Source organism: Zosterops lateralis (assembly GCF_965231275.1).
Source record: "Zosterops lateralis genome assembly, chromosome: 3".
Lineage (NCBI taxonomy): Eukaryota > Metazoa > Chordata > Aves > Passeriformes > Zosteropidae > Zosterops > Zosterops lateralis.
Window position 1 is genome coordinate 22,757,385 of NC_139764.1, and position 24,829 is coordinate 22,782,213.

At 48.2% G+C, this 24,829-nt stretch overlaps 1 protein-coding gene across 1 annotated transcript in view; it reads left to right on the forward strand.

Annotated features, from left to right (window-relative positions):
• GALNT14 (polypeptide N-acetylgalactosaminyltransferase 14) overlaps positions 1-24,829 on the forward strand; it is a 93,529-nt gene that overhangs the window by 58,960 nt on the left and 9,740 nt on the right. The window contains exons 4-13 of the mRNA XM_083856964.1: positions 1,702-1,769; positions 4,270-4,335; positions 6,390-6,511; positions 10,835-10,922; positions 11,559-11,643; positions 13,046-13,149; positions 17,538-17,664; positions 20,210-20,302; positions 21,639-21,722; positions 22,866-23,010. Coding sequence (XP_083713090.1) covers positions 1,702-1,769; positions 4,270-4,335; positions 6,390-6,511; positions 10,835-10,922; positions 11,559-11,643; positions 13,046-13,149; positions 17,538-17,664; positions 20,210-20,302; positions 21,639-21,722; positions 22,866-23,010 — 982 coding nt within the window. The remainder of the gene's footprint in view (positions 1-1,701; positions 1,770-4,269; positions 4,336-6,389; positions 6,512-10,834; positions 10,923-11,558; positions 11,644-13,045; positions 13,150-17,537; positions 17,665-20,209; positions 20,303-21,638; positions 21,723-22,865; positions 23,011-24,829) is intronic.

Consider the following 24,829-nt stretch of genomic DNA (forward strand, 5'->3'; position numbering starts at 1 on the left):
CCACTAGGGAGGTGCTAGGCTTACCCACTCTGGTCTGATAGAAAACCCCCTTTTTTGAGGGTTTCTGCCCAGGGAAAAGAAAAACCAGCATGGGAAAGAATTCATTATATATGGAAGAAATTCTTTTCTGTGAGCTGCTCAGAGAAGTTGTATATGTCCATTTACTTAAGTGTTCAAGACCAGGTTGGACAGGGCACTGAACACCCTGGTCTAGTGGAAGTTGTCCCTTTCCTGTGGCACTGGGATTGGAACTGGATGATCTTTAAGGTCCCCTCCAACCCAAACCATTTTCTGATTTTATGATTCTGTCAAGCATCTGCCTTGGGATGTATGCCTTCCAAAAGAACCTAGTTCAACTGTTTCTCTCTGCAGGGTTGTAATTCCAGCACCTGCAGAGAAGGGAGTACACAGTGCAGGCAGAAGGCACCAGGCAAAGGGGAACCCCCTGGGTGGGGTGGGCATTTTTTGCCAACTGGTTGGATGTCTCCCAAGTTCCCTTCTGGGCTTCTGCCCTTTGTAGCTCTCCTTACTGTGGTCCAGGCCAGGGATGTGGTTTTTTCCAGACTTCCAGGTGCATTTTTTTGCCAGAGTTTTGGGAGCTTGAGAGACTGGGACTGCAAGATTGTTAGGTAGTTGGGTGACTGCCCTCCTGTGCCAGTGGGAGGTCTGAAGATCTGAAATTTGGGGGGATTTTAAATCCTTTGTGGAAAAGGAATCATGCTCAGGATGAAGGCAGAGAGGTTTAAGTGCTGTAAAAGTCTGTAGAACCTGACTAGCATTATCAAAGCCCAACTCAAGCGCTTAGGAGGCTTTCAGGATGCTCTGGGGCTTTAAGCAGACAGCATTGACCCTTCGTTGGGGTAGGATTTTAAGCATGTGTAATAGCAACTGCAACTCCATGTCTCACATGTCAGGCTGACTTTTGCACTGCTGTTTGTTTGGAGATGAAATTGCTGGAGCCAGTGCAACCAATCCATGACCTCTGCACCATGAGAGAAAGTACAGGTCTAGATTTTTTAATAATAACAATAATAACCCTTGGTGGCATAATTAAGGGGAAATTGTAGCTTTGTGCCACGTCTCACAATGTCTGTCCACACGGGGGGAGCTGTGAACCACATCCTCCAGCCTCTCTCTTTCATTACCTAGGTGGGCTCCAACCCTGCTCTTATCCTCTCAGCAGCCTCAGAAACACAATCAGCTCATGGATAAAAACAGGAGTTGTCCTGCCACAGCTGTGAGCTGTGTAAAGATGGGTTTGAGCTGGGTAATTTTCTCTGCGTTGGCCCTGCTGTTGCTGGACACCGTATCATTAGCCTCAGAGGAGGTGGAGAGGTGACAGCATCTTTGCTGCAAGCCCAGTTAGGAATCTTGGTGCAATTTGGGGGAAAAAAGCACCACTTTTTCCTGGCTTTATGTGGGGCTCTGATTTTGCTCACAAAGGTGAGAAGGGTGAATCTCAGCTATTTCCTAGGAATACAGAGCACTTAGCTTCTACATCAGGCTACAGGGAGTTGATAGCCAGGCACAGTTGATTACTGGGGGTGTTTTCTGTGTTCTTATCTAGTATATCCTTTCTGGAAATCCAAGCCTGGTCTTCTGTGCTTTGGCACGGGGTCAGTTCCTCGGTTTTTCTGCTCCATTTGCTGGGTTGTTAAATTGGTCAAGCACTGTCATGGATTTTCTCTCTTCATTCCTTAGTGTGCTGAACCGCACCCCAGTGCACCTCGTCCATGAAATCATACTCGTGGATGACTTCAGTGATGACCGTAAGTGACCCTTTCCCTGTTAAAAGCAAAGGGCCAAAGAGCCTGTGAGAGACTGGGATTAGCGCTGAGAATGGGGAGAGTTTGCTGGAGTGGAAGGAAATTTAAAGCTCTGTAGCTGTGAAGAGCAAACCCTGCTGTGCTGGGTTTGCATTGCCACGTTTAGAATTCAAATTCCAGATGATCCAACCTCTTCTCACGAAAATAATGCAAGAAAAGTGCTTGGCAAATCGTTTTTATGCCCAGCAGATGTGAATCCAATCCTTATACAGCTGTACCACACCACGGCCGTGGTGTGTTTGATCTGGCTTTCAGCTGCAGCCAGGAGCACTTCTGGGTTGACACCACTGGAATTCCACGAGACAATGGCAGTCTGACCCTCTTGACCCTATGTATATGTTCTGCATATGTTTATGTAGGTGGCCAGCTAATCTTTTTTTTTTTTTTCACCTTCTTTTTCACCCATGGAAAGAGAATTCCCTGCATGGGTTTCCCATTTCTGAGGTGCACCATAAATAGCGTTGTACACCACACAAACAGCCCACATCCTCCTGCTGTTCCCTCCCAGTTAATAGCATGACTCAAGGGAAATCAATAGGTCTGGTCTCCAGCAGAAGGTAGCTGAAACCCCAGGGGCTCCCAGGGAACCACCCCAGCTAAAGACCTTGCCTGGTGCAGTGGCAGAGTTGAAGATCCAAGTGCTCAAGAATACTGTCTCAGGCATAAAAAGGATGATAAACTGGCTGAGTGGTCTGTGGCACTTATGTTTCAAGGAGCTGCAAAATAAAGCTGTTTACTTGGAAACGTGAAAACAAAGCCAGATAGGTTTCTTTTAAAAAATGGATCTAGGCTTTGCTCTTGGATGTTATAAATAGGCACTGCCTCAAAGAGCATTAGGAACAGATTTCACACAAGACCCACTTCTTGGCATGGACACCTCCCTGGGAAGTTGCTGAAGCTAGGGGAAGGAGCTGCTGTGATTATTGTGAGCCCTGGAGCAGCTCCAGCACACGGGGCAGGCAGGCTGGGCGAGTCTGGGAACCGGCAGAGCGGCTGTGACGGGGAAGAGGAGCAGGTGCAGGGACTTGAGCTGCCCTGGAGAACAGCAGAGCAGGATTTTTGGAGGCTGGAGGAAGTAAATGCCAGGTATTTGGCTAAATAAGCAAAGCACTTGCATTCCTGGAAGGAGGCAGGCTTGTAGGAACACAGCTCCCTTGTCCCAGCATGCCAAGTGCTGTGAGCCAGGGAGGAGGAACAGGGCTGGATTTAAATCCCAGGGCACCAGAGGGGAGCCTGTTTCCTGTGTAACTTAGGGCAGTCCCTCTGCTACTCAGTGCTTCTCAGCTATCTGACATCTTTGCTGTGATAGTCTGAGCCTGCTGGCATCTGCTCTGCATGCATTTACATAAAATACATGTATTTGCATAATGCACTACGCGCACATGGTCAGTTTTTTCCCTGCAACCCACCCCAAGCAATTAGTGCTTTTATCTCATGCCCAGTTGTGTCTCATTTCTCACCTCTCTCTGCCTGCTGACTTGTTATTCACTGGGATGCAGTTCTTCAGCATGTGAGTTCCCACTATCCCCAGCAGATTTTCATAGTGAGTCCGTAGCCAAGCCCTGCTACTTCTGCTCCACTGTTTCAGCTCTGTGCCTGAATTTTTAGGGGTGTGGGTACAGGGATTTCTTGCTGAAAGAGATTTCTGGAGCTGGTGAAAGTGCTTGATGGGGAGTGTGTGGGTTCAGGGATTGGGCAGGGGGAATGGGACACTCACCTCTGTGTTTATAGTGCTCAGGAAGAGGAGGCAGAGGGGTGAGAGCCATAGACGGTTTGGGGAGGTCATAGTGTGGGTGTGTAGAGGTGGAGGAGGCTGTGGTGGGTACACTTGACATCTCCCTCCACTTTGCTGGGAGAAATCCAGGTGAGGAGAGATCCTAGGGCTGCATGTGGGGTTGCAGGACCTCCCTTGCTCAGATGTAGGTGGCTGTGCGGCCTTCCTGCCCCATGGACTTCTTGCCCAGGGCATGAGGAGCCCCCAGTTGCTCCACAGGGCTCTCTTTGAGCATCCCTTTCTCCTCGCTGAAGGCTCCAGGCCACCACAGGAAGCTCCTGCCCTGCCAGGCAGACACGCATCAACAGCTTGTGCGTTGCTTTGCAGCTACCAAAAATAGTCATTTGCATTAATGTGCAAAAATTTAGATTCTGACCTGAACCACAACTTTTCTATGCTGATTTTAGAGCATAATTCAGCTGCTCTCAGTGTAAATCTGCTGAATTTACACTAGTTTTATGAAAACTGCTGCTCTGCCAGCCCCAATTTATGCTTCGTGAGCCGAGGGGTAAGGCTGTTGTGATGCAGCAGTGCCATTGCCCTAACAAGCCATCAACCAGTCCAGGACAGGGTCAGACCTGCCCCCAGTCTCTCCTAGGAGTCCCCATTTCTGCTGCCAGAGGTACGGTGGGGCTGAGGGTGATGTGTGCTCCCTTTGTGTCTCCCAAGCCGATGACTGTCGCCTGCTGGGCCAGCTCCCCAAGGTGAAGTGCCTGCGGAATGGACGGCGGGAAGGTAAGAGCTGCCTGCCCACAGCCCACGTGGGAAACATGGGCTTTGGGAGGTGTGAGAGTGATGGAGCCAGGAGAAACCTCCATGGAGTGGTCAACAAGGAGATCAATCGCTCCTGGGAATATGGGGGGCCCTGATAAAAGAAAATGTGATAAAGAGCTGGGATTTGAAATGGATCTCCCCTCTCTCACTGAAAAAGATGGGACTATTAAGATATCCAGTGAGGCTCAGCTGTAGCTTATTAGCCAGAAAATTAGAACAGGCAAAACAAAGCCCCGGGTCTTATTTGTAAAGATGTTTGCTCTAATGAAAGAGAGAAGATCTGCTCCTGCTGCTTCTGTGGGATTTTTTTTTTTTAATAATTAATTATATTTGAGAGATTAAGAAGGGCTCTATGGAGGATGAATGCATGTCCTACTGGGCTGGTGCTGGCAACCTTTTGAGACATCTTCCCATTCCCCATAGCCTGAATGTGTGTTTGAAATCCTGGTTTTGCAGTATTAGGATAACTAAAAACAAGTAAGTTTTTTGATGCTGCAAATCCAAGGTGGTGTCCAGGTCAGTGTTGGGTTGAAGAGACTGAGAAGTGGAGAAAGTTCTTTTCTCTGTGGACTCTTTCTGCAGACGGTTTCAGCTCTGCAGGTCTGGTGACAGGGTGGCATCAGGCCCCATGGGTGTAAGAGACATTCCTGCTTTGACAGGAGATTGAGGGAGATCTCCATAGACCTGCACCTCCTTCTCACCTTTCTCCCCTCTATTATGGGGATATGTGTGGGCTCATCTCCAGCAGTTGATAGACCTGCAGTTATTGGTGCTCTATAAATCAGTCACAATGTGAGAATTCAACCTTACCTTGCTGAGTATGTCACTTAAACTGTATCCCCCAGGGGCTGCCTGGATTTGGGAAGTCCAGGGATATATGATGAAGAACATACCTACACACAAGATCTTAGGAGTCACAGAGAGAGATATGAGTCTGGGGACAAGTCTGCATTGCAGGAGGAGACCTTGGCAAATGCTGGATGCTCCAGGCTTTGTTCCCTTTCCTGCTCAGAGGCTGTTCCTTAACCCCTTTCCCCTACAGAATTTTAGTATGAAAGTCAGTGACCTCCTGCATGAACCTGATGTATGGCTGCTCCCTGAATCCTGTCTCTCTTCATCTGCCCATATGTCCCCTTGTATTGCCACTGTTTCTCCTTCCTAAAGAAGTTCTGCTCCCCTTGAGTCACCTGTGTCTCTCCTTGTTTGCCAACAAACCATCTCCTTTCTTATGCCATGGTTCCCTTGAGCATCTGCTGCAGGCAGAAGAACTGCTGGAAAGCTGGTTTACCTGCATAAGTAGGAACAGGGCATCTTTAAGAGCAGTGATCTTGCCGAAGAGTGAAATCTATGTGTGCAGCTGCCTTCCATCACCACACTCTTTTTTTCATTTTTCTTTCTCACAAATGCATGAAGCAATCCACTCCCATCTGCAAATTATTCCAAATTCAACATCGTGGCCCTGATAAGTCAAGCACCTTGAAAAGTCAGCCCTCTTTCCTTGGTGGAAAATGTGTTCCCATAGAGCTGCAGATCAGCAGTGCTCCTGAGGTGGGAGAGAGATCTGAGGGTCACTGAGACACACAAGGGGTCACAGTAGGAAAAAGTAGGTAGTCTGAGAAAAGCTTAATTCTGGCACAAGGCATTCCCACCCTCAACTCCTCTGTCCCATTCCCCACTGCCTCACATCTGCGTTAGATTTGTTGCCTGGAGAGGGTCATGAAAGCATTTTGAATCATGTTTTGTCCCAGAAGGTGAGAGCAGAACTAATTGTGCAAACGACATATTGGCATAAATGCCATCAATCAGTAACCTTGGTAGAGCCATTTATTTCTTTGGGGATTTTAGGAAATGCTTGGCATACCTTGCAGCACTGAAAAAGGAGACAGTGAACTTGGGCCGTGTTTTTTCTGGGTGGGATTTAGGCAGGTTAGAACCCAGGAGAAGCACGAATGGAGGAAGCTGGGGATGTTACCCAGCCATCTGGGCAGCAGCTGACATGGTGCGTCCCTGAACAGGTCTGATCCGGTCCCGAATCCGAGGGGCAGACGTGGCAAAAGCAGGTGTCCTGACCTTCCTGGATAGTCACTGCGAGGTGAATAAGGACTGGCTGCTCCCTCTGCTGCAGAGGATCAAAGAGGTGAGTGCTCCTGAGAGACCTGAGTCACCCTCAGGGGATGCATCCCTGATGTCCCCCTCCTCTTCCTCTCAGTGGGCATGACCATCCAACCATAACCCGGTGCATGCAAGCATCCAAGTAAGAGGTACAGAGAGGTCTTTTGGGGCACAAAGTGGCCTTTTCTGGTCTTCCTCCACCCAGCAGGCAGGTGAAGTGTCTGTGTGACTGGGGGAACATGTGGGTGGATGGGACAAGGTGTCTCTTAGGGCAGTGAGACTCTAACTGGCAAGCACAGGTTGAGTGGTGATAGGGGAATACGTGGGCAGTGCTCCAGCAGAGATTTTAATTAGGCTCATGTAGAATGCTCAGTGATGATGATTTAAGGGAGTGACGGCTCCTTGAATAGGGGCCGAATTTAATTTCATGCAAATTAAGCGCTAATAAATTGATTTAATAGGATTTAAATTCTGCTGATTTTGGAGCAGACAATGACACTTGCCTTTCTCTGGCGGCAGCTCTCTTGCCAGACGTGCACACAGAGGCTGCTGGCGCCTTGTCACTCGAGTCAGGGGAGCTCTGTGCCCATGACCTGCTGGCAGCAGAGTGCAGGGATTGAACCCTTCAGCTCCAGTGTGGATGCACCATCCTTTCCCTTCACTCTTGCTACACCGCTGGCTCCTGATGGCTAGTGTTAATTACTCAGCAATTTCATAACTAGTGAGTTGTATTGACATAAGAGCAGCTGAGGAGCAAGGGCAGGCTGAGGTGGTGGCTCATTGAAAAACCTGCCTGGTGGTGTGGTGCCCCTCACCCAAGGCATCCTGGTTTTCACACCTGCAGATGTGATAGCTGTGATGGCTGGGCTGTGCATCCCCTCTGTGTCTCAGCAATGGGACTGAGGAGAAGGGGGGCACAGCTCCAGGTCAGGTCCCTCCACATGGGCAAGGGCAGTGGGTGCTGCTGGCACTCGTAGCACAGCTGGTGCTGGAGAGGTCCCAACCTTGGTTTGCAGGCTGGGCCACAGAGCTGCTGATGGATGGTAATGTAATGAAAATGGTCTTTTCGTATCATTGATCGTGGCTCTGGTAGAGTTATAAGAACACATGTTGTGGTATCCCACTGGGGCCTCATACCTGGCCTGTCCAGGGTAGGATTCACTGCTAAACTTCACAGCATCACTTGTTCCTCTGGGCTTTTTAAAGGCAGGCATTCCTTGCTTTTTTTCCAAAGCCCTGCTTGTACTTTAGTGAGGAGTATCCAGAGCAATTACCTCTTTCCCAAGCAAGGCTTTTGATGTGTTTTTTCGGGAGAAGGGCAATGAAGGCAGTAGGAAGGAGGCAGGCAAATCTGCTTTCCCACACAGCTCCAGGATGGTGCCCCATGTCCAGCCCTGTAGGTGAGTGTGAATGCCATGTGCAGCATCACCAAAGGAGTTTCAATGCCTTGTGATCTGAATGCAGCATCAAACACATACATCAACTCCATGAACTCTTCTGGATTGAATCTCTCCCCAGCTGGAAGTAAGGCAGTCTGTAAGCTCACAGTGCTGCTCATGCTGCCCTGACCTTGCCCAGTGTCTTGCAGCCTCAGGCAGCAGGGAACATGTACTACAAAGAGTGTTGACGAACCTGCAAAGCCAGAGGAGTCCCACTTGCCTGCTTTTTAACTGCTCACAGAAGATGCGGGATGAGGGCAGAGTCCTCAGTCTCCTCCCAGGCCCACCGTACCCATCCTTGCCAGCAGGGTTAAGGTATTGATCAGTGAAGTGTATGAAATGTTACTGCTGCCACCTTCAGGCTGTGCTCAAGAGATGGGTTCCCTGTCCAACTGCTCCATGAGGATCAGCTGCCCGGGAAGAGCATTTTCTCACTCTGTTGCTCCCAGGAACAGTCTGTTTTGAGCTAATGTGGTTTAAGTTCCAAGCAAATGAGCGGTGAGTGCCTCAAAGCACACCCATCACTTTTGCCACCACAGCCCAACCACCCTGCCCTTTGCTTCTCTTGTTTTCTCAGCCACAGCAGCTGTTTCTGCCACTTTCCGTGGTGGGAAGTGCCAGAGCCCATGTGTACCACCAAGCACTCTTGTGGAGGTGCCCTTCATGCTCCACCTCGAGCTTTCCCAGCAGCTGATGGTTTTCCCCGAGGCTGATATTCACTGGTGGGTGTGGGCAGCACATAACCAGCACATGGATTTGGAAACAAGCAGGAAGAGCAAGTGATGGAGTGTGGGAGGAAGAGAGAGGTCTGGGTGATCTCAGCCCTGTGCCTGGGAGGGTGCCTGTCTCAGGGAGCAGCAGTAATGGTCAGTGTCTCACACCAGCATGTTGGCAAATGAGTGGTTGACAATGTGGCCCTGGGCTCTTATTTTTACTTATGGAACAAATATCTCTAAAGCCATTAATGATGCATTTCAACCAAGTAACTTCTCTAAAAATGTAATTATCCATCCTGAGGTATTTTTACAGTATGACTCAACAAGCTTGCCCCAAAACTAGATTTGCATACTGCACTGGGATGAACCAATGAATGGTGACCCCCTACTCCCAGCTCAAATAACCCCCAGTCTGGTGCTTTCCTGTGAAAAAGGAGACACGAGGGGCAGCCTACCAAATCTTTGCCTAATACTGCTGTGGGGCCAGAGGAGCAACTGTGGCCCTTTTGTTGACCATTACAAGGTCAAGATGTAAAGGCTCAGCCATGCTGCAGCCAATGTCCTTCCCCAAGGCTGAAATATATCTGTTATCTGTCATTTTCGGAGTTTTTTCCTGTTGGTTTAGATCCATACATTGCTGTGTTTGAGAAGTGCATGAATTCTCAGGTTTGTGAGAGAGAATTGAAGGTTTGGGTGTTTTTAATATTAACATGCCCTGGTATGAGTGGGTATCAAAAAAAAACCCAGAAAGATGAAGCTGCTTATAATAAGATCTGGTGCTCAGCCCAAAATAAATCATAGCAACAGCGCTATGCTCTTGAGCATGCCGTGCTTTTCTTTTGAGGGTCAGGCAGACCTTCCTGAAAGCTGAGTAAATATAAATGTTCCCAGGACGTGGCAGGGAAAGTGAGGCAGGGGGAAGACAGCACTGTTCAAGGTTAGCATTTTGCAGTAGTGCACTCAGCCTAGATGTGAAGGGGATTTTCTTATGAGAAGTTGTGCCACGCAGTGAGTAGCAGTGGAATTGAAATTGGAGGTGAGTGTCAGCTAGCTAGAAGTGCTCACCATGCTTGAGGGGCAGGTTTTAAATGAATGGATACAATCCTTTCCCTGCAATGCTCAGCATGCAAAGCAGATGCTTTGCTTAAAACCTTCCCCCTAGCCTCAGGCAATTAAAGGATGCTTGGCTTTACTGAGCTGTGGCAGCTTGGGGGGCACTGTGCAGCAGCCACGATGGATTTGGTGGGTTTGAAAGGCTCATCGTGCTTGGATGTGGCTTGTGTTTCCCCGTGCAGTACAGAGGTGCAGCAGACCTTGCCCTTTCAGTGAGATGTTTGATTCACAGAAAGTGATGGTGAGACTCCTGGCTTGACCCTGTTATGGAAATACAAAGTATTTGTCATGCTCAATTGGAAAATCAGCTCTAGTCCAGCTCCTAGCTCATGGCCTTTGGTTGCTTCTTCCTACAGCTGCATTTGAATATGTCTTTGTCAGGACTAATTTCTAAAACAAAGTCTTTCCCCAGTGAGAGAGCAAGCCCGAGTGTGCTCAAATGCTTTCCTTTGTATAGCTGTGAAAAACAATTTGATCTGGTGAGGGTAAAACCTTGAAGTTTGAGCTATAATTGGAGTTTGGGATTTTTGAAAAGAAAAAGAGAGATAAGAGACCAGTCAAAGCTGTCAGAGTCTCTTCCTCCTGTAGATATTTTTGTTCATAACTGTTTGTATAATCTCTTTGCCCATAACAAGATGTTAATTAAATCACCACCAACTATTTTGAATAAATCAGGTCTTTTTCTTTAACCCTTTCACACCTTTGGCAAAACTAACTGTACTGCTGCCACAGTTGGTGCATTTAAAAAAATACCCATATTTAAGCTATTTGGCTATGTTTTTCCTCTGTCATTTCAATTGCCTGTTTGTCACTTGACTTCTGAAATCCAGTTAAAAGTATTTAAGGGAGGTGAAAAGGGAATATTTTGGTGAATTTGCAAAAGGCAGAAGGAGCTTTGCATCCAGCCCAGCTGGGTGCCAAGTACAGGCACAGTCTGAGGAGGAGGGGACAGTGAGGGGCCCTTGTCACTGGCAAACCCAAATGTTTCCAGGCACTTGGTGTTTCCAGGAGTTTGGAGTCCCTTGTCCAGTTTGAATGGTGTCATCTGAAGTCATGGGTGTTTTTGCATCTGCTTTGCAGGATCCCACCCGAGTGGTCAGTCCTGTTATTGACATCATCAACCTGGACACTTTTGCCTACGTGGCAGCTTCGTCAGACCTCAGAGGAGGTAAGTCCAAGCTTTATGCATGTCCTGTGGGTATCCATTCCATGCTGGGAATGTGCACTGGCTTTTGCACTACACCTCTGTCTCCTGCTGCCTCACAGAAGAGCACATTAACACTGCTCAGTGCTCCCAGGCTTCTCCACACACAGGCAGGTGTGGCATGAGGAATGTGCTCGCTACAGTGGATGAGGCGGTCAAGCAGGAAAGAAGGGTCACATCAAAGCCACCCTGGGCAGCACTGGAAGTGACAGCAGGAGATGGGAGATGTCTAGGCAACAACTGGAGGATGCAAGTGTAGTGCTTATTAGTATGCCTGTGCTATTTGTAGCAGACAGTGTCCATCAGAGCGTGCTTCTGTGTGCGCAGGGGGACGAGGTTTCAGCAGCAGCTTTAATTCTGACTTTTCCTGCCTTTGGAGCACTTGACTTTGAAATTGTAATGCAATGTGTTGTTTCTTGTTCATATGTAGTAGTAAAATATGTTAGGCATTGGACTTTTCTCTCAAGAGCTGCATCTCTGTGGCTTAAGTCGTTTAAAAGTGGGGAGAATGTTCCATCCAACAGCTTCTGCAGCCTGCATTGCCTCCTAATCCATATCCATTTCTAACTTCCCCATGACACTTCTCTACTCTGGTTTTAGGTTTTGACTGGAGTCTGCATTTCAAGTGGGAGCAGCTTTCCCCGGAGCAGAAAGCCAAACGACTTGATCCCACCGAGCCCATTAAGTAAGTCAGGAGGGGGGAAGGAAGCACCTGAGTAACGTGGGGCAGGACAGGCTTCTCGAGTGACCTCATGTGTGTCCCCATGCACCAGAGCAGTGTGCAATCTCTTCCAGGACAGCTCTGAACTTCTAGTACCTCTAGAGAGCTCCTGGCTAGCCTGGGTTTTGCAGTACAGCTTCACCTTCCAACACTGAAGCCTGAGAATGCCACAAAGATAGAAGGGGTGTATTTATGGTTACTAGGGTTTTGGTAGTGCTAAGGATTATGGTTAGTGGAAAAGCCCAATGCTGTAGACAACTGCTTCTCTCAGTTCAGCTGCCACTTAAAAACAAGGCAGTGTCCTCAGCCCACATAATGAACTTGGTGACTAGTCCAGCCTTCCCAGATTAGCACTGCTCTTCTGGACCTCGCTGGAGACTCCTCAGAAATAGGGATGTGCAGGAGAGGAAGCAAAGCTGAACAGGAGAGGAGGTGTCATCTGTGCTCATGCCATGGGATGGAGGGGTCCTTCATTCTGCTGGAAATCTCTGCTGGCAGGAAGCCTGGTGCTGGTGTCTGCAGCCCCAGCCAGATGTGAGGCGTGGAGGACACCAAGTGTTGGGGGAAGCTCAGGGTCTCAGAAGGCTCCCAGGGGAGAAAAGCAATGCTTCTCCTTAGGATGCTGCTGTTAACAGGAGCTCTCACTGGCTTCCCAAAGGCTGGCTGTGCATTCCTGATCACTCTGCAATACAGGGCACTGTGGAGATTAGCCTGGGCACAGCAGTCACCCCAGCTCCTCCCAAGCCTATACTGAGGCATCAACACTCTCTCCAATTGAATGGAGATGGGACTTGTGCCAGCAAACAGCAAATCTCCTCAAGCTATCTTCTGGGTCTGCCCTCCCCTCCCCCACAGGCCTTCTCTGTGCAGTTTTCTTAGCTAATCCAAAGAAAGAAAAATAACCCTGGTTTGAAATAAAGATCACACAGCTAGTGATGGCTTTTAAAAAGCCCTTCTGAATTGGCTCTGCCTTCCTCTCCCCAGTGGAATGGTGCTCTTAATAGGCTGGCTCCAGGCAAAAAGCCTGTCTGAGTGAATAACCCCGAAGTGCTAAGTGCATTTTTGATGCTGAAGCCTACAATCAGGGCTGTGAACTTTGGGCTTGTAGGAGTTGTGCTGACGGGTGCATTAGCCAGTCATTAAGTGCCAGGCAATTTATGATTGACAGCAAAACACCAAGGTGGCTGAAAGAAGGGCTCAGATGCATTTTGAGGTGTTTGGTCCTTTTCTTGGTGAAAAGGTGATGCTACATAGGTAATGTCCTGGTCATGGAAGAGGAGGCAAAGGATAGGGATGCTTCTGTGCATCCAGGTGCTGCAGCAGTGCTTAATGACAGTGTGTCCTCTTCTCCTTGTCCATTCTTCAGAACACCCATCATTGCTGGGGGGCTGTTTGTGATCGACAAGGCCTGGTTCAACCACCTGGGGAAGTACGACAGTGCCATGGACATCTGGGGTGGGGAGAACTTTGGTGAGTTGTTCTTCATCCTCCTATGCCTTGCTGTGTTGGCTTCCCTTTCTGAATCATGCCAGCTGGATACAAGGTCATTTCACACTTCCCTTTGAATGTTCTGAGTGGTTTCCCTCATTTATATTCATTGGTTGTGGTTTTAGGAGAGTGAGAGATCCAGCAACCACCAATGATGGGAAGTGAGCAATTGTTGGTACTTGGGACTGCCTGCCTTCTGTGCTGCTTTGATTTTTTGTAGGTAAATACCTTCAGAAGCACGGTTTTCAGCTCTGGTGTTACCAAGAGATGAGAGAACACTACATGCACCCTCCTATTCCTTCCTGATGTTATTTTCTCCTTTATAAAGCAAAGAATATGTTTTATTCCATTAATGACATTTCCAAGCTATGAACTGAGGTATCAGTCCCTCCTTGAGTTTGCAGAGTACCTGAAACTGTAGCTCCGTCAGCTTGCAGCAAACAGGTGGCAAAGTACCAGAGCTGCTTATCCATTCCTATATCCCTGGGTGTTTGAGTGCTGCCCAGCTCTTTGTGATACTATCACTTTTCCTGCACCAAAAAAAAGGGTTGAAGTGACATAAATTCTGTCCCCTCTGGCCCTTATCATGGGACAAGATGGACATAAAGAAATCTCCTGCAAGCACATTTGAGAGGGCACATGAAAGAGGTAACAGCCTGTCCCTTGTCCCCTTGTCAAGCAGAGCTGGATGGGGCCAGCTGGATGGCTCCCTTTGAAGCTGCAGTGATGCTGTGGATCAGAACAGTGGATTGTACCTCCTAAAGAAGGGGGAGGCACTCGATGTCAGGCAGACAGATCAGAACCTGGCTTTAATAGCTTGCACCTCTGGGGAGTGGGGCTGGCCAGGCAGGAAGGCTCTTGTGTCCTAACACACACAGCAATGCTGTCAGTCATCCAAGGGAGCAGATGCTGCTGCCTTGCAGTAATCCATCCGCTGCCTGGCACTGGTGTTTCCTTCACATGCCTTGTCCCTCTAGATATATTTTATTTATTTATGTCTTATTATGCAGTAGGAATCTCACTCTTTCATGCTTTCTCTCTGTGGGCGAGTATCTTGCCTCTGGACTGACCCGAGGTATCTGAGTGGGGTGGTTGTGAGGAAACCTGGGAAGGAAGTGGCAGTCCTCCCACATCCCCTCCTGGATCAATAACCCAAACAAAGCATTCAAGAAGGGCACTAGACAAGCGGGAGAGGGACTGCCATGCTGTGCCTGACCTGCTGTCTGTCTGTACTTGTCGTTTGTCTCTGACTGCAGCCAGCAAGAGCTGCTCCTGGGAGATGAGCAGTGACAGGGCAGTCTGCTCCTGGGGGAAGCTCCATCCTGGCAGCTTCTCCCATGTCCTGTAGCAGCAGGCATTGTGCTCCTTAGGCCTGGTTATGGTCCATCCTGCAGAGGAGAGGATTCCCTTACTGGGAATGCTATGCCCCAGGAGGCTGGTCCTGACCAAACATGCACTGGCAGTGCTGCAGGGTGTATTAGGGCCTTGTGTGACAAAGAAAAGCAAAACCAAGATTAACATTGCAACAATGAAGTGCAGGTCTGCACAGCAGAAGGGCAGATCCCATCTTGCCCATTGTCCTGGGAGCAGAAGCATGCCTGGCTCATAACTCCATCTCCTGCGGGCGCAGCAGTTGAGGGCAACATGTCCCATCTCTCCTTTGCACCCTGCTGGCCCTGATCAGCTCTGGGCAGGGAATGGACAGCAGGAGCTGACCTGCTTGTTTGGGGCACTTGCAGTGAACCATGCTCTTCCTGGTAGCTTCATCCTGAGGGAGTGCAGGACTCTGGTCCTGAGGGGCAGCACTGCTGCCTTTAAGGTTATTGATGGGCAGGTGGAGGGGCCTGGAGGCTTCAGGCAGAACAAAAGTGACACAAGGACACCATAGGTGTTTTGTGTCTCAAATTTACTGAGTTTCCTGTAGATGTGTAATGGCAGGAAGGACTTGGAGGCCAGCAAAAAGTGCTAGAGGTATTTTGCTGAATAAAGGCCAAGTCCAGCACACCCCAATGTATGCTCACACCCCTCATGGCAGTCACTTCCAGGGGCCATGTGCACTGGCAACGTCTCTTGAGGGTCAAGGGGAGCATGCTGCTCCCCTGGCTCCTTTGAGCTGACCCTGTACCATGCTTTAGATGGTGCTTCAGTTTATCTTCCCTTGGGGCACTTAGCTCTTGGCTGTCTGTCTGGAGATTTTGTCTGTTACCTGCCATGGATGGCTCCATGTGTGATCCCTCCTTGTGGAAACTTGTTCTTTTATTTTTTCTGTTGTACCTGGAGCAGGCTCTGCAGGGTGCAACTAGCCAGAAGCAGAGAGCTCAGACTCCTCAGCATCTCCTGTGCACTGTGTCCTCATTCCAGTTCACAACACACAGAGTTGACCTCTTCATTAGGTTTTTAAAAGATCAGGCAAGGACTGAATGGTGTGAGTCTTTCCCTTTTAGCACATCAGGGAGCTGCTCTTCTCCCAGGCTGAGCAGAAGGACCAGAGGAGGGGAGGGCAGCTTGCAGTGGCCACGCTGTGCTCCACAGCTGCTCAGCTGGTTGTCCCCTTGTATTGTGTGCCCTTGTGTCTGACACAGCAGTGCCAGCAGTGGCCAGTGCTGTGACACGCAGACAAGTGACAGCAACAGCCACGTGCGAGGGGAACTGAGAGCAGCAGCTTAGAGTGGCCACATCCTGCCATAATCTCATTTCCCTGCAGCTGTGATTAGAGCTGTTCCCAATATAGCACCAGGACATGGCACAAGGGCATGTTTTATTGGCCTCTTAATACCCAGCACTGGGGAAAGTGGTAAGGCTCCAGCTGCTGTTGGCAGCTCTTGCATGTAAACACAGCAGTGAAGGAAAGGGGAGGGAATTTCTGGAAAGGAATACTGCTCCCTGCTGTGCTTTCCCACCCCTGCCATTGCTTGTCCCTGCTGCCAGGGCCAGCTGTTGGGGATGGGATCAAAGCCTTGGATTTTGGACCCAGGCATCAAGGCAAGAAGGCTTTGCAGCTGTGTCAGCCTCCTATTTTCATCAGCTCAGGAGCAGGTGGGTGCTGGGAGCAGGAAGGGAGTAACATGAACCTGGCTCCCACCTCTGCAGCCACTAGGGCTGAGCTGTATGTGCTCAGAGGGCTTTGGAGTTCCAGGCTCCAATGGGTCTTTGCTCCCTGAAGCTGTGAACTGTTTTTGGAGGGCTGGAAGCTCTGTAAGCCAGCAGTGCCTGCCCTTGGAGGAGGAGGAGTCCTGTCTACACTGTCCAATTGGCCTTTCTGCTACAGGTCCTTGTCTTGCCAGCATCCGACCTGGAGACAAGTCTTCCTTGTGCTGGCAGATATGAGGGGACTGCTGGGAGCACAAACTAACAAAACCAATGGATGTTCTCCTGTCTTAATTCTGTAGTGAAATGGGGTGGGGGGTGTGTGTGAAAAGGAATTACTAGTTTTGAAGTAGATCCATGCTACATACAGCTCTGCACTGTCAACAGATGATAAAATAGGATTCAAAGAACTGCAGAAGGCTTTTCATTTTAATTTCATTTCTTTTCTGCGGCGGTTCTGTCTGAGCATGACTGTCTGACAATAGAGCTACAGATTCATAGCTTCATAAGCATCAGGACCAGATGGACCCATTAGATCAGCCATTCTGCTTACCCTTCCTACCTCATCCAGCTCCCTGCCAAGCACTTTATAACTTCTGTCAGTTGTGCCACAGGCTCATTTTCCTTGAGAAGGGCCCTGTGGGCCAGCCATAGAGTGGCTTGGAATGACTGGGAGACATTTCCCATACTGACAGCTTATCCAGATTTTTGGGGCAATCCCTCCCATCACTGACCTTTGCTTGTGTGAAGGTGTGTGCCTCCCTTGACTGCAGCATTGGCACTCAAGGTCCAGAGTACCTGGGCAGGGTAATCTCCTGTCCATTTTGGGACGGGCAATGGATGCACAGCTCACTTTGCAGTCGGTGGATTCATAAAGATAATGACAGTTGTAGTCATTAATGGAGAGAATTCATAGCCTCTCCTGGTGAACTTGAGAGCCCTTTGGAGGGAAGTGACTCTAAAGCAGGCAGTGCAGAAGTAATAAGGGAGGCACAAAACTGGCAAGAAGATTCTGCAGCGTATGAAAAGGGACCTGCTTACAGTCTCACGCTTGCCATTGTGGTAGCACCTGCTGTGCTAGAGGCAGGTTTCAAGTGCACTGACTTCAAACAGCTTGCAAAGAAGCTTTGAAATGTGCTTTTAAGGCCGTTGTGCCTAGGAAAGCCCGTCTGGTAATTGATTTACCCTAGTTAAATGTTGCAGAGGATGAAGTAAGAACTAACACCAGGATTCAGACTGCTCCAGGATAGAAAGACAAAGTGCTGAAGCTGCTTCTCTTACAGAAATCTCTTTCCGTGTGTGGATGTGCGGAGGGAGCCTGGAAATCATCCCCTGTAGCCGTGTTGGGCACGTCTTTCGGAAGAAACATCCGTACGTCTTTCCAGAGGGAAATGCCAATACATACATTAAGTAAGTGATTTGTACTTGCTTTGGTATTTTTTGTGAAACAACCTTGTAGGGAGTGGGGAGCAGAAAAGACAGGCAGGGGAGTTTCTTTGGAAAACTTTGAAATATCCTTGGGCAAGAATTTCTGAAGAAAATGAAGAAAATGTAAGTCAATACAGCTGTCCCATAGGATTTCTCCAGTGTTGAGAATATGACAGAAATAGGACATTTATATGGTAGCTTTCATCAGCACAGAAATGGAGAGATGGCCCCAGCACATCCCTGAGCACTGACTGCTGGGACATCAGATGGCTTAGACCTTGGGGTCATCAGAACACATTTATAATGACCTGAAATCAGGCTGCCAGCAACATCTGTCAGTAGCCAATGACCTTAGCTGAGGGCTCAGTGTGGCTGAGCTGAACCAGAAAATTTGGTTCCCAGTGCCTCTCCAGGATGGGGGCCAAACAGCTGGAGTGGGTGGCTGGTGCTCTCTCCTGAGCAGAGGCAGCAGTGGGCTGCCCTGGCATGGACACTGAAGGGACTGCCAAGGGCATCCCAGCTGAAGGGCACCTCTCCTCACACACAGGAACACAGACTGAATCAGGTACTGAAGGGCCTGCCTGAAATGCACTAAGATCCTGGAAACATCAGGCAAAGAAGGAGAAAATCCAGAAATGAGAATAGGCATGGGAAAAATGACCAGAGCAGCTAGTGAGGTCAGGAAGGATTTCCTCCATTTTTAGAGTGTGAGGCTGAACATTGTTGCTGAAGTGAATGACAGAGAAAAGCACTGGAGGAACTTACAGTAAATGCAGGGTTGTTTCTGAGCTAACCTGCAGCTGTGAGTGCTTACACACCAGGCTTTCCTTTTAGTGTGGGCTTCCCACTGTTAGAAAGAGCCAGTAGCATTTGTGAAGACCCAGGTGTCTGCCACAGGGTTACTGCTGACCCAGGTTTTCTGCAGCTTCCTCAGCCTTTGCTTGAGTCAAGGGGGAGTGCAAATTACACCTCTCACTAACACCTAATGTGTGATTTCCAGCCACACAGTGTGTGGAGCAGGAAGGGGATGGCAGTGACAGGCACAGGGCATTGCTGGCATCAAGGAGCAGAGCACAGATTTGAGAGTCACTAGGAGGGCTCTTGCTTTCAGTAGTGAAACAAGACTACTTCAGAGGGGCCTGGGATGTGGCAAAATCTCCATTCTCAGAGTTGCTGCAAACATGAGTGAAAAGGTGGCACCTGCATTACATCACCTGCAGGAGGAGCAAGGGGAGCTGGAATGGGTGCAGCTCTTCTGACTCCCTGTCAGGCACAGCCTCTGGGGACTTCGGGGGTGTTTGTGTCATGCCTGGGTGTGAGCCTTGGTATTTATCCCCATGCTTCTTGTAAACTCAAATGAGATCAGGAAACCAAACAAAGGTTCGTGGGGAGGGCTAGGTACAGATGTAGACACTGATTTAGTCATCTCTTGAGCAAGAGCACTTAGGCTATTGCCTTAGAGAGAGAGGAGGAAGCCTATGAATCAGCAAGGAACTGAAAATCAGTCTGGGGAAATGTACCTGTAGGCATCAGGAACTGGGATGTTATTAACCTTAGGGTATCTATCAGCCTTAATGTTATAGTGTATAGACTGAGAGGAGAAGCAGCTGCTGGCAACCTGATGCTCTGTAGCACTTGTATTTAAATAGAGGTGTTAGCAAAAAATATCTCCACCTTTCTGCCAGACACTGATCGTTTTTCCACAGAGCCCTTACTTCAATGTGAGAGACAGCTCAGGTTCCAGTGTAGTGCTGGCTTCATTTACAGAATAATCCTTTTCTGGGCACCTGGGACTTGGCTGGATCCAGAGTCTGCCCACAGCACCTGCAGCTTGGTGGTGTGGCAGCAATAGCTTGGAGGCACTGGCCTGCTTTGGAGTAGGAGTTTGGAGGACTCTCCTGATATGGGCAGGGATAGGAAGATAGGCATGGAGCAAGAAATCCATTTGCAGGAGGAGTTAGAGCCATCTGAAGTCAACAGAAGATTTGTTGAGATTCAGAAACCTTTTGCAGACACCTGGCTGATGTGGGAGACTGGCATTCGTGCTGCAGCACTGTGGTGGGGTGGTTTCTCTTTAAGTTTTGAATGCTGAAGTTTGCCTCAGTGAAATCCAGGAGTACAGAGCAGGAGTGTCCATTCAGGATTGAAACAAAGGAAATATTTGCAAATCTTTGGCAAACTTTTCAAAGCTCCATCCCAGCCATGAAATAAAACCCCAGGCACTCCTGCCTTGGAGATGATGCCCAAGGCAACGTTTAGTTCTGGGTCTGGTGGATGCAAAGCATCCAGCTGAGTTTGAAACAGTGAATTCTTCATCCAGGCTTTATTTATTTGGCCTGATGTGTTTGGTCCCTGGAGGAAGGAGGAAGGAGTACCTTCTCTAGTAGTGAGGGATGGGCTGGCTCACGGGGGGCTTGGGTGAAGACCAGGCTGAGTGGGAGGAGGGCAGGATGGGTCAGTTGATGAATTTTGGAAGATGTCCCCTTGCAGGCTGCCTTGGTTTCAGTGTGTCCCATTGCCCCCTCAGGAACACCAAGCGCACGGCGGAGGTGTGGATGGACGACTTCAAGCAGTACTACTACGCCGCCCGCCCCGCTGCCCAGGGGAGGCCTTTTGGGAAGTAAGGATTCTTCCTCCCCTGCCTGCCCTTGTCTGTGCCCTGCCCGCTGCAGTGGGGGCTCACTGAGACCTCCCCTGCTGTGGAATCCCACCTGCATTGTTTCTGTAGTGACAATGAAACACTAATGATAGGCACATCCTACAGCGGATAAACAGTGGATAAACAGCCAGTTTAAATGCTGTGCTGGTTTATTCCAGGGAGTGAACCAAACCCAGGTGGGAGAAAACCCCCTCTGCCTCTGTCCTGTCCTTCGCATTACATAGAGCTGCTTCTGATCCCAGAGAGGAGTTTGACAGAGAGAGTCCAGAGGTGTTGGTGGCAGCTGACAGGCAGGAAAATGATCAGATTTTTGGCCTGCTGATGCTTTATTGGAAAGCAGCAGGTGTTTGTGTGCAGGGAGTTTGCCATTCATTCTGTCAGGAGTCAGAAATGCCTCCATGTCAGGAGGACTGTAAATATTTGTGTTGTATTTCTCATTTTCACATGCACCTATTTGCCTTAGAAAGTTTCCTTCAGACTCCAGGGGGTTCTGAGTCCAAACTTGAATTCCTTGTGACCGCTCTTCAATCTCTAGGATAAATAAGTTGAAGTCCTGGTGACTCCCCTGTTTCCACTGAATTAATATGCTCCTCCTATCCATCAGCTACAGAATGAAGTAGCAACTCTGTCCTCTGCTTAGTGGATACAGAGGAGTTGACCTGTGTGAAAAGGAGGTACTGGAGGCTTCTGACTATTCCATAAAAGCCAGCTCATAACAGCTCCACAGGTGGAGGCTGACCCAGGGACCCTGGGCTGACCTGGAGTTTTGAATATGTCACTGTACAGCACAATCCCTCAGCAGAAATTTCGTCCTGATTAATAAAAAGTATTTTACTGTGTGATTAACTTCTGCTGGTTTACCAGCGTGTTTAGGTGCTCTTGCAAATCAATGCTTCCTGTAGTCCTGTAAACCAAGAGTAACTTAGAATAGCAAGTAGCATACTTTAATTTCCTAATATGTTAATATATTCAGGTAAGGGTTATTGCATAGTAGACAGCATACATTTTTTACTAATCATTTTTAAATGACTGTGCTCTTCCATGAACCATTTCAGCTCCAGACTCCTTGTTAAAATGACAATATGACATCATGCCATTTTACCAAGTGAGACCTCCAAAGAGACAGAGATCAAAACAAGTGCTCAAGCTCATGCAGAGAGAAACCAGAGCTGCTGATGCTCTGGTGCTTGCTGTCTGTGCATTTCTGATGGGTTTCTCTCAGCCTCCCTTTTTGATGTGTTGGGTCTCACCTTCATCATTTCCATTGACGTATCTCTGTGATATTTTCTTCCCACAGCATCCAGAGCAGAGTGGAGCTGAGGAAGAAGTTGAAATGCCACAGCTTCAAGTGGTACCTGGAAAATGTTTATCCCGAACTTCGGTATGGATGTGCAATCTCCACCTGCATCCAGCAAGCCAGTGGGATGCTCCATCCCTCTCTCCTGCCCCACAGAGCTTTCTTCTGCCCCAGAAACATAAGCACGCCCTCATTTGGGCTTCACAGAAGGGCAGAGTGAATTTTGTGCCGGCTTTAAAGACAGTGTGACATACTGCAGGTCTTTGGAGATCCTTGGGGTTCCTTTCCAACTCAGGATATTCTGTGATATCTGCTTCCTCTAGGCTCTGCTGCAGGGCTGGTGAGGGACAAAGTACCAGTTATTCCCATTTGCTCTTGGGAATTCATTAGGTATCATCCTGCCCATGCTGTGGAACAGGTTGTGTAGGGAAATAAGAGTTTTCCTTAAAAAAGTATCCCAAGGCAGAAAATCCACCATATAGCCTCTGCTGGGGTGTTTTGGTACTTAATGACTGCTGCTTACTAAACAAGTACCTAATTTCTATTCCTTTGACACTGTTCTGTGGCACTTAGGTCTTCTCTGTTGTGAAACCATTCACTCTAGGATTTTATGACTTGTATTGACACGGCTCTGTCTTGCTTCTAGCCCAATGCTTTGCTAAATATTGTTGCTTTTGCAGGGATACCTTTAGTTACCAATTTACTCCAGAAACCATTGCATTCATTCTCCTGGTCCCTATCAGGAGCCATCCTCAGAAAGGATGGTAGAGTTCTAGAGATACCTTCAGGGACCTGCTGGTGCAATAGCTGAGCGCAGAATCACTGTGTGAAAATGATGATTTATAGCCTTTTTTTTTTTTTTTTTTTTTTTTTGCCATGTGGCATTGCACAGCAGCATTCATGGCCAATACCAGGGCTCTGTGACAGTTTGTTATAAAGTTCCCCTCTTCTGTAAGCTGAAGGCTGACCTTCAGCCTGCTCACAGCCTACTCCTGGCTCCTCTCTTTGCCTTGTGCAGTTATTTATTTTTTCCTCTTAAAAAGGTCAGCCATCCATCTCAGAGCGCTGCTTCTGCAGTGTCCCTGTCCACATGCTGCTCTCAGTGCTCCAGTATTGTGGTAGAACTTGCCACCCCTCGTTTTCTCAAGGTGAAATGTTGCAATCTTACCCCACTGAGCCTGCCTGTGCATGGGGCAGTACCATCTTGTTTTCATGCTGTTCCCACAGGATTCCCGAGGAGTCACTCTATCAGACTGGGATAATCAGGCAAAGACAGACCTGCCTGGAGTCACACAAGTCTGAAGACCAAGAGCTCCCCATCCTGAGCTTAAATCCTTGTAACAGCAGCAAAGGCATAGTACCAAAGGCACAGGTAAGATGTGTTGTTGTGTATCCCCGTGATGGTGGATGGGAAGGAGCCGTGGGGGCAGCTTCAAGATGATTTCTGAAGGTTGCTAAAGCTGTGTTGGAGGATTTACCCATTCTGCCAGTGCCTTTCCTTAGGCACCATGTCCTTAAACCCTACCAACTCCGCCTGAGCTTGGTGGAGGCCCTGAGCAGCAGCAGGGACTGGTGCAGGAGCCACAGGACAGCGTGTCCCCCTCATCTCTGTGGGAGTCTGTGCTGAGCTCTTCCTGCTGCCCAGGACCACATGTGCTGCTCATCTGCACAGATCAAAGACAAAGAGTATTGTGACTTCCTCTCATCTCTCAGTGTGTTTTCTCTCAAAATGGACTGAGTCGCAGTGCCATTTGTAACTCCATAGTCTGCATTCTCTCACTATTGGATTGCCCATTAAAATAGAGAGAATTTAATGATGATGATCTCACTGAGACAAGAAAAAGCTGTATGAATTGATGTCCTCAAAAGCACAGCCTAGGAGATGTTAGAGCCAAGAGCAGGCACATGTGCCTTGCAGCAGAGTTTCTGGAGCAAGACCCTGAAGATACACACAGCTTCAAAACTCACCTTTGCTTCAGGCTCCCTTTGTGATTTTGGGCATGTCAGTAAGTTCTGTGTTCCCATCTATAAAACAGGGAGGATAATAATCCCTTGCTTCTCCATGGTGGCCATGAAATAATTCAGTAGGAAATGGTGTGGTGTGCTTGCTTCCACTAGACTGTACATCCTTAACCCTCTTGGTTATATATTCAAACCAGGTAGCTGTGCATATAAAAGGCTCAGCTTGGGGAGACTGCTTAAAATATCCCTGATTTGTGTGTGCAAACAAAGCATGTCATTATGTGCATCTCTTTCAAAGGCAGTTGCATGCCTGTCTGTAGGCAGGAAATTAATATCTGTTTCTCAGCATGGCAAAATCAACAATGACTACTTGAATATTAGTCAGTTCAGGAAATGTAGTTAATATAATTGCAAGTGTCACACAGTAACACTTCTTAAGGTTTCACTGATTTCCATGTTCCAGAATTGTTTTTCTTTCTTCCACTGCTACATGGACTTTTCACACAAACAGCAGAGAAAGCAAGGTGATGAGAGAAGATCATCATGTTTTTCAGGGCTAGCTCTGCAGAAGAAAGGAAAAGTGTTCTAACGACAATAGCAACTTCCAATGAATCGGCTGCTTTTTAAAAAAAATCTGGGAAAATCGGAATGAAAAATGCTGCTGCAAGTTAGTGCTTGAAAATGAAATGGTATTGGTCTTTCTGAAATACCAATTTGATGTGGTATTTTAAAACGAGAAATGTCATGCCAACAAGTTGGATTGTTTCATTCCCACCAAACACATTTTGTTTTGACATTTCTGTGCAGTAAATTTTTGGAATTTTTCACGCCACAAACTTTTCATCTTCCTGTTCTGATTCTGCAGCAGTTTGCAATAGGTCAACACTTCCCACTGGATGGCAGCTCCATTTCTTGTGCACATCCAGGACTAACTCTGCAAAGGAACAGAAAAATGCATTACAAACAGATTGCAGAATGGCTGCACTCAGTACACAGCAGGAGTAGAGAAAAGCCTTTCCTTTTTATCTTTTTCTGTATTTCTAGGGTAGTTCTTTGTTACTTGTACCCATGGAGAATAGTTCAGATTAAAGCAGGATATTTAAACTTTTATTGTGAATAGAAGCTTAAATTTTAATGACTCAGTTGCCACAAGACCACCTGAACTTGTGGATGACATGGGTGTTACAGTCACCAGGCTGTGTAGGATTGATTATGCAGCAGTCCTGAAT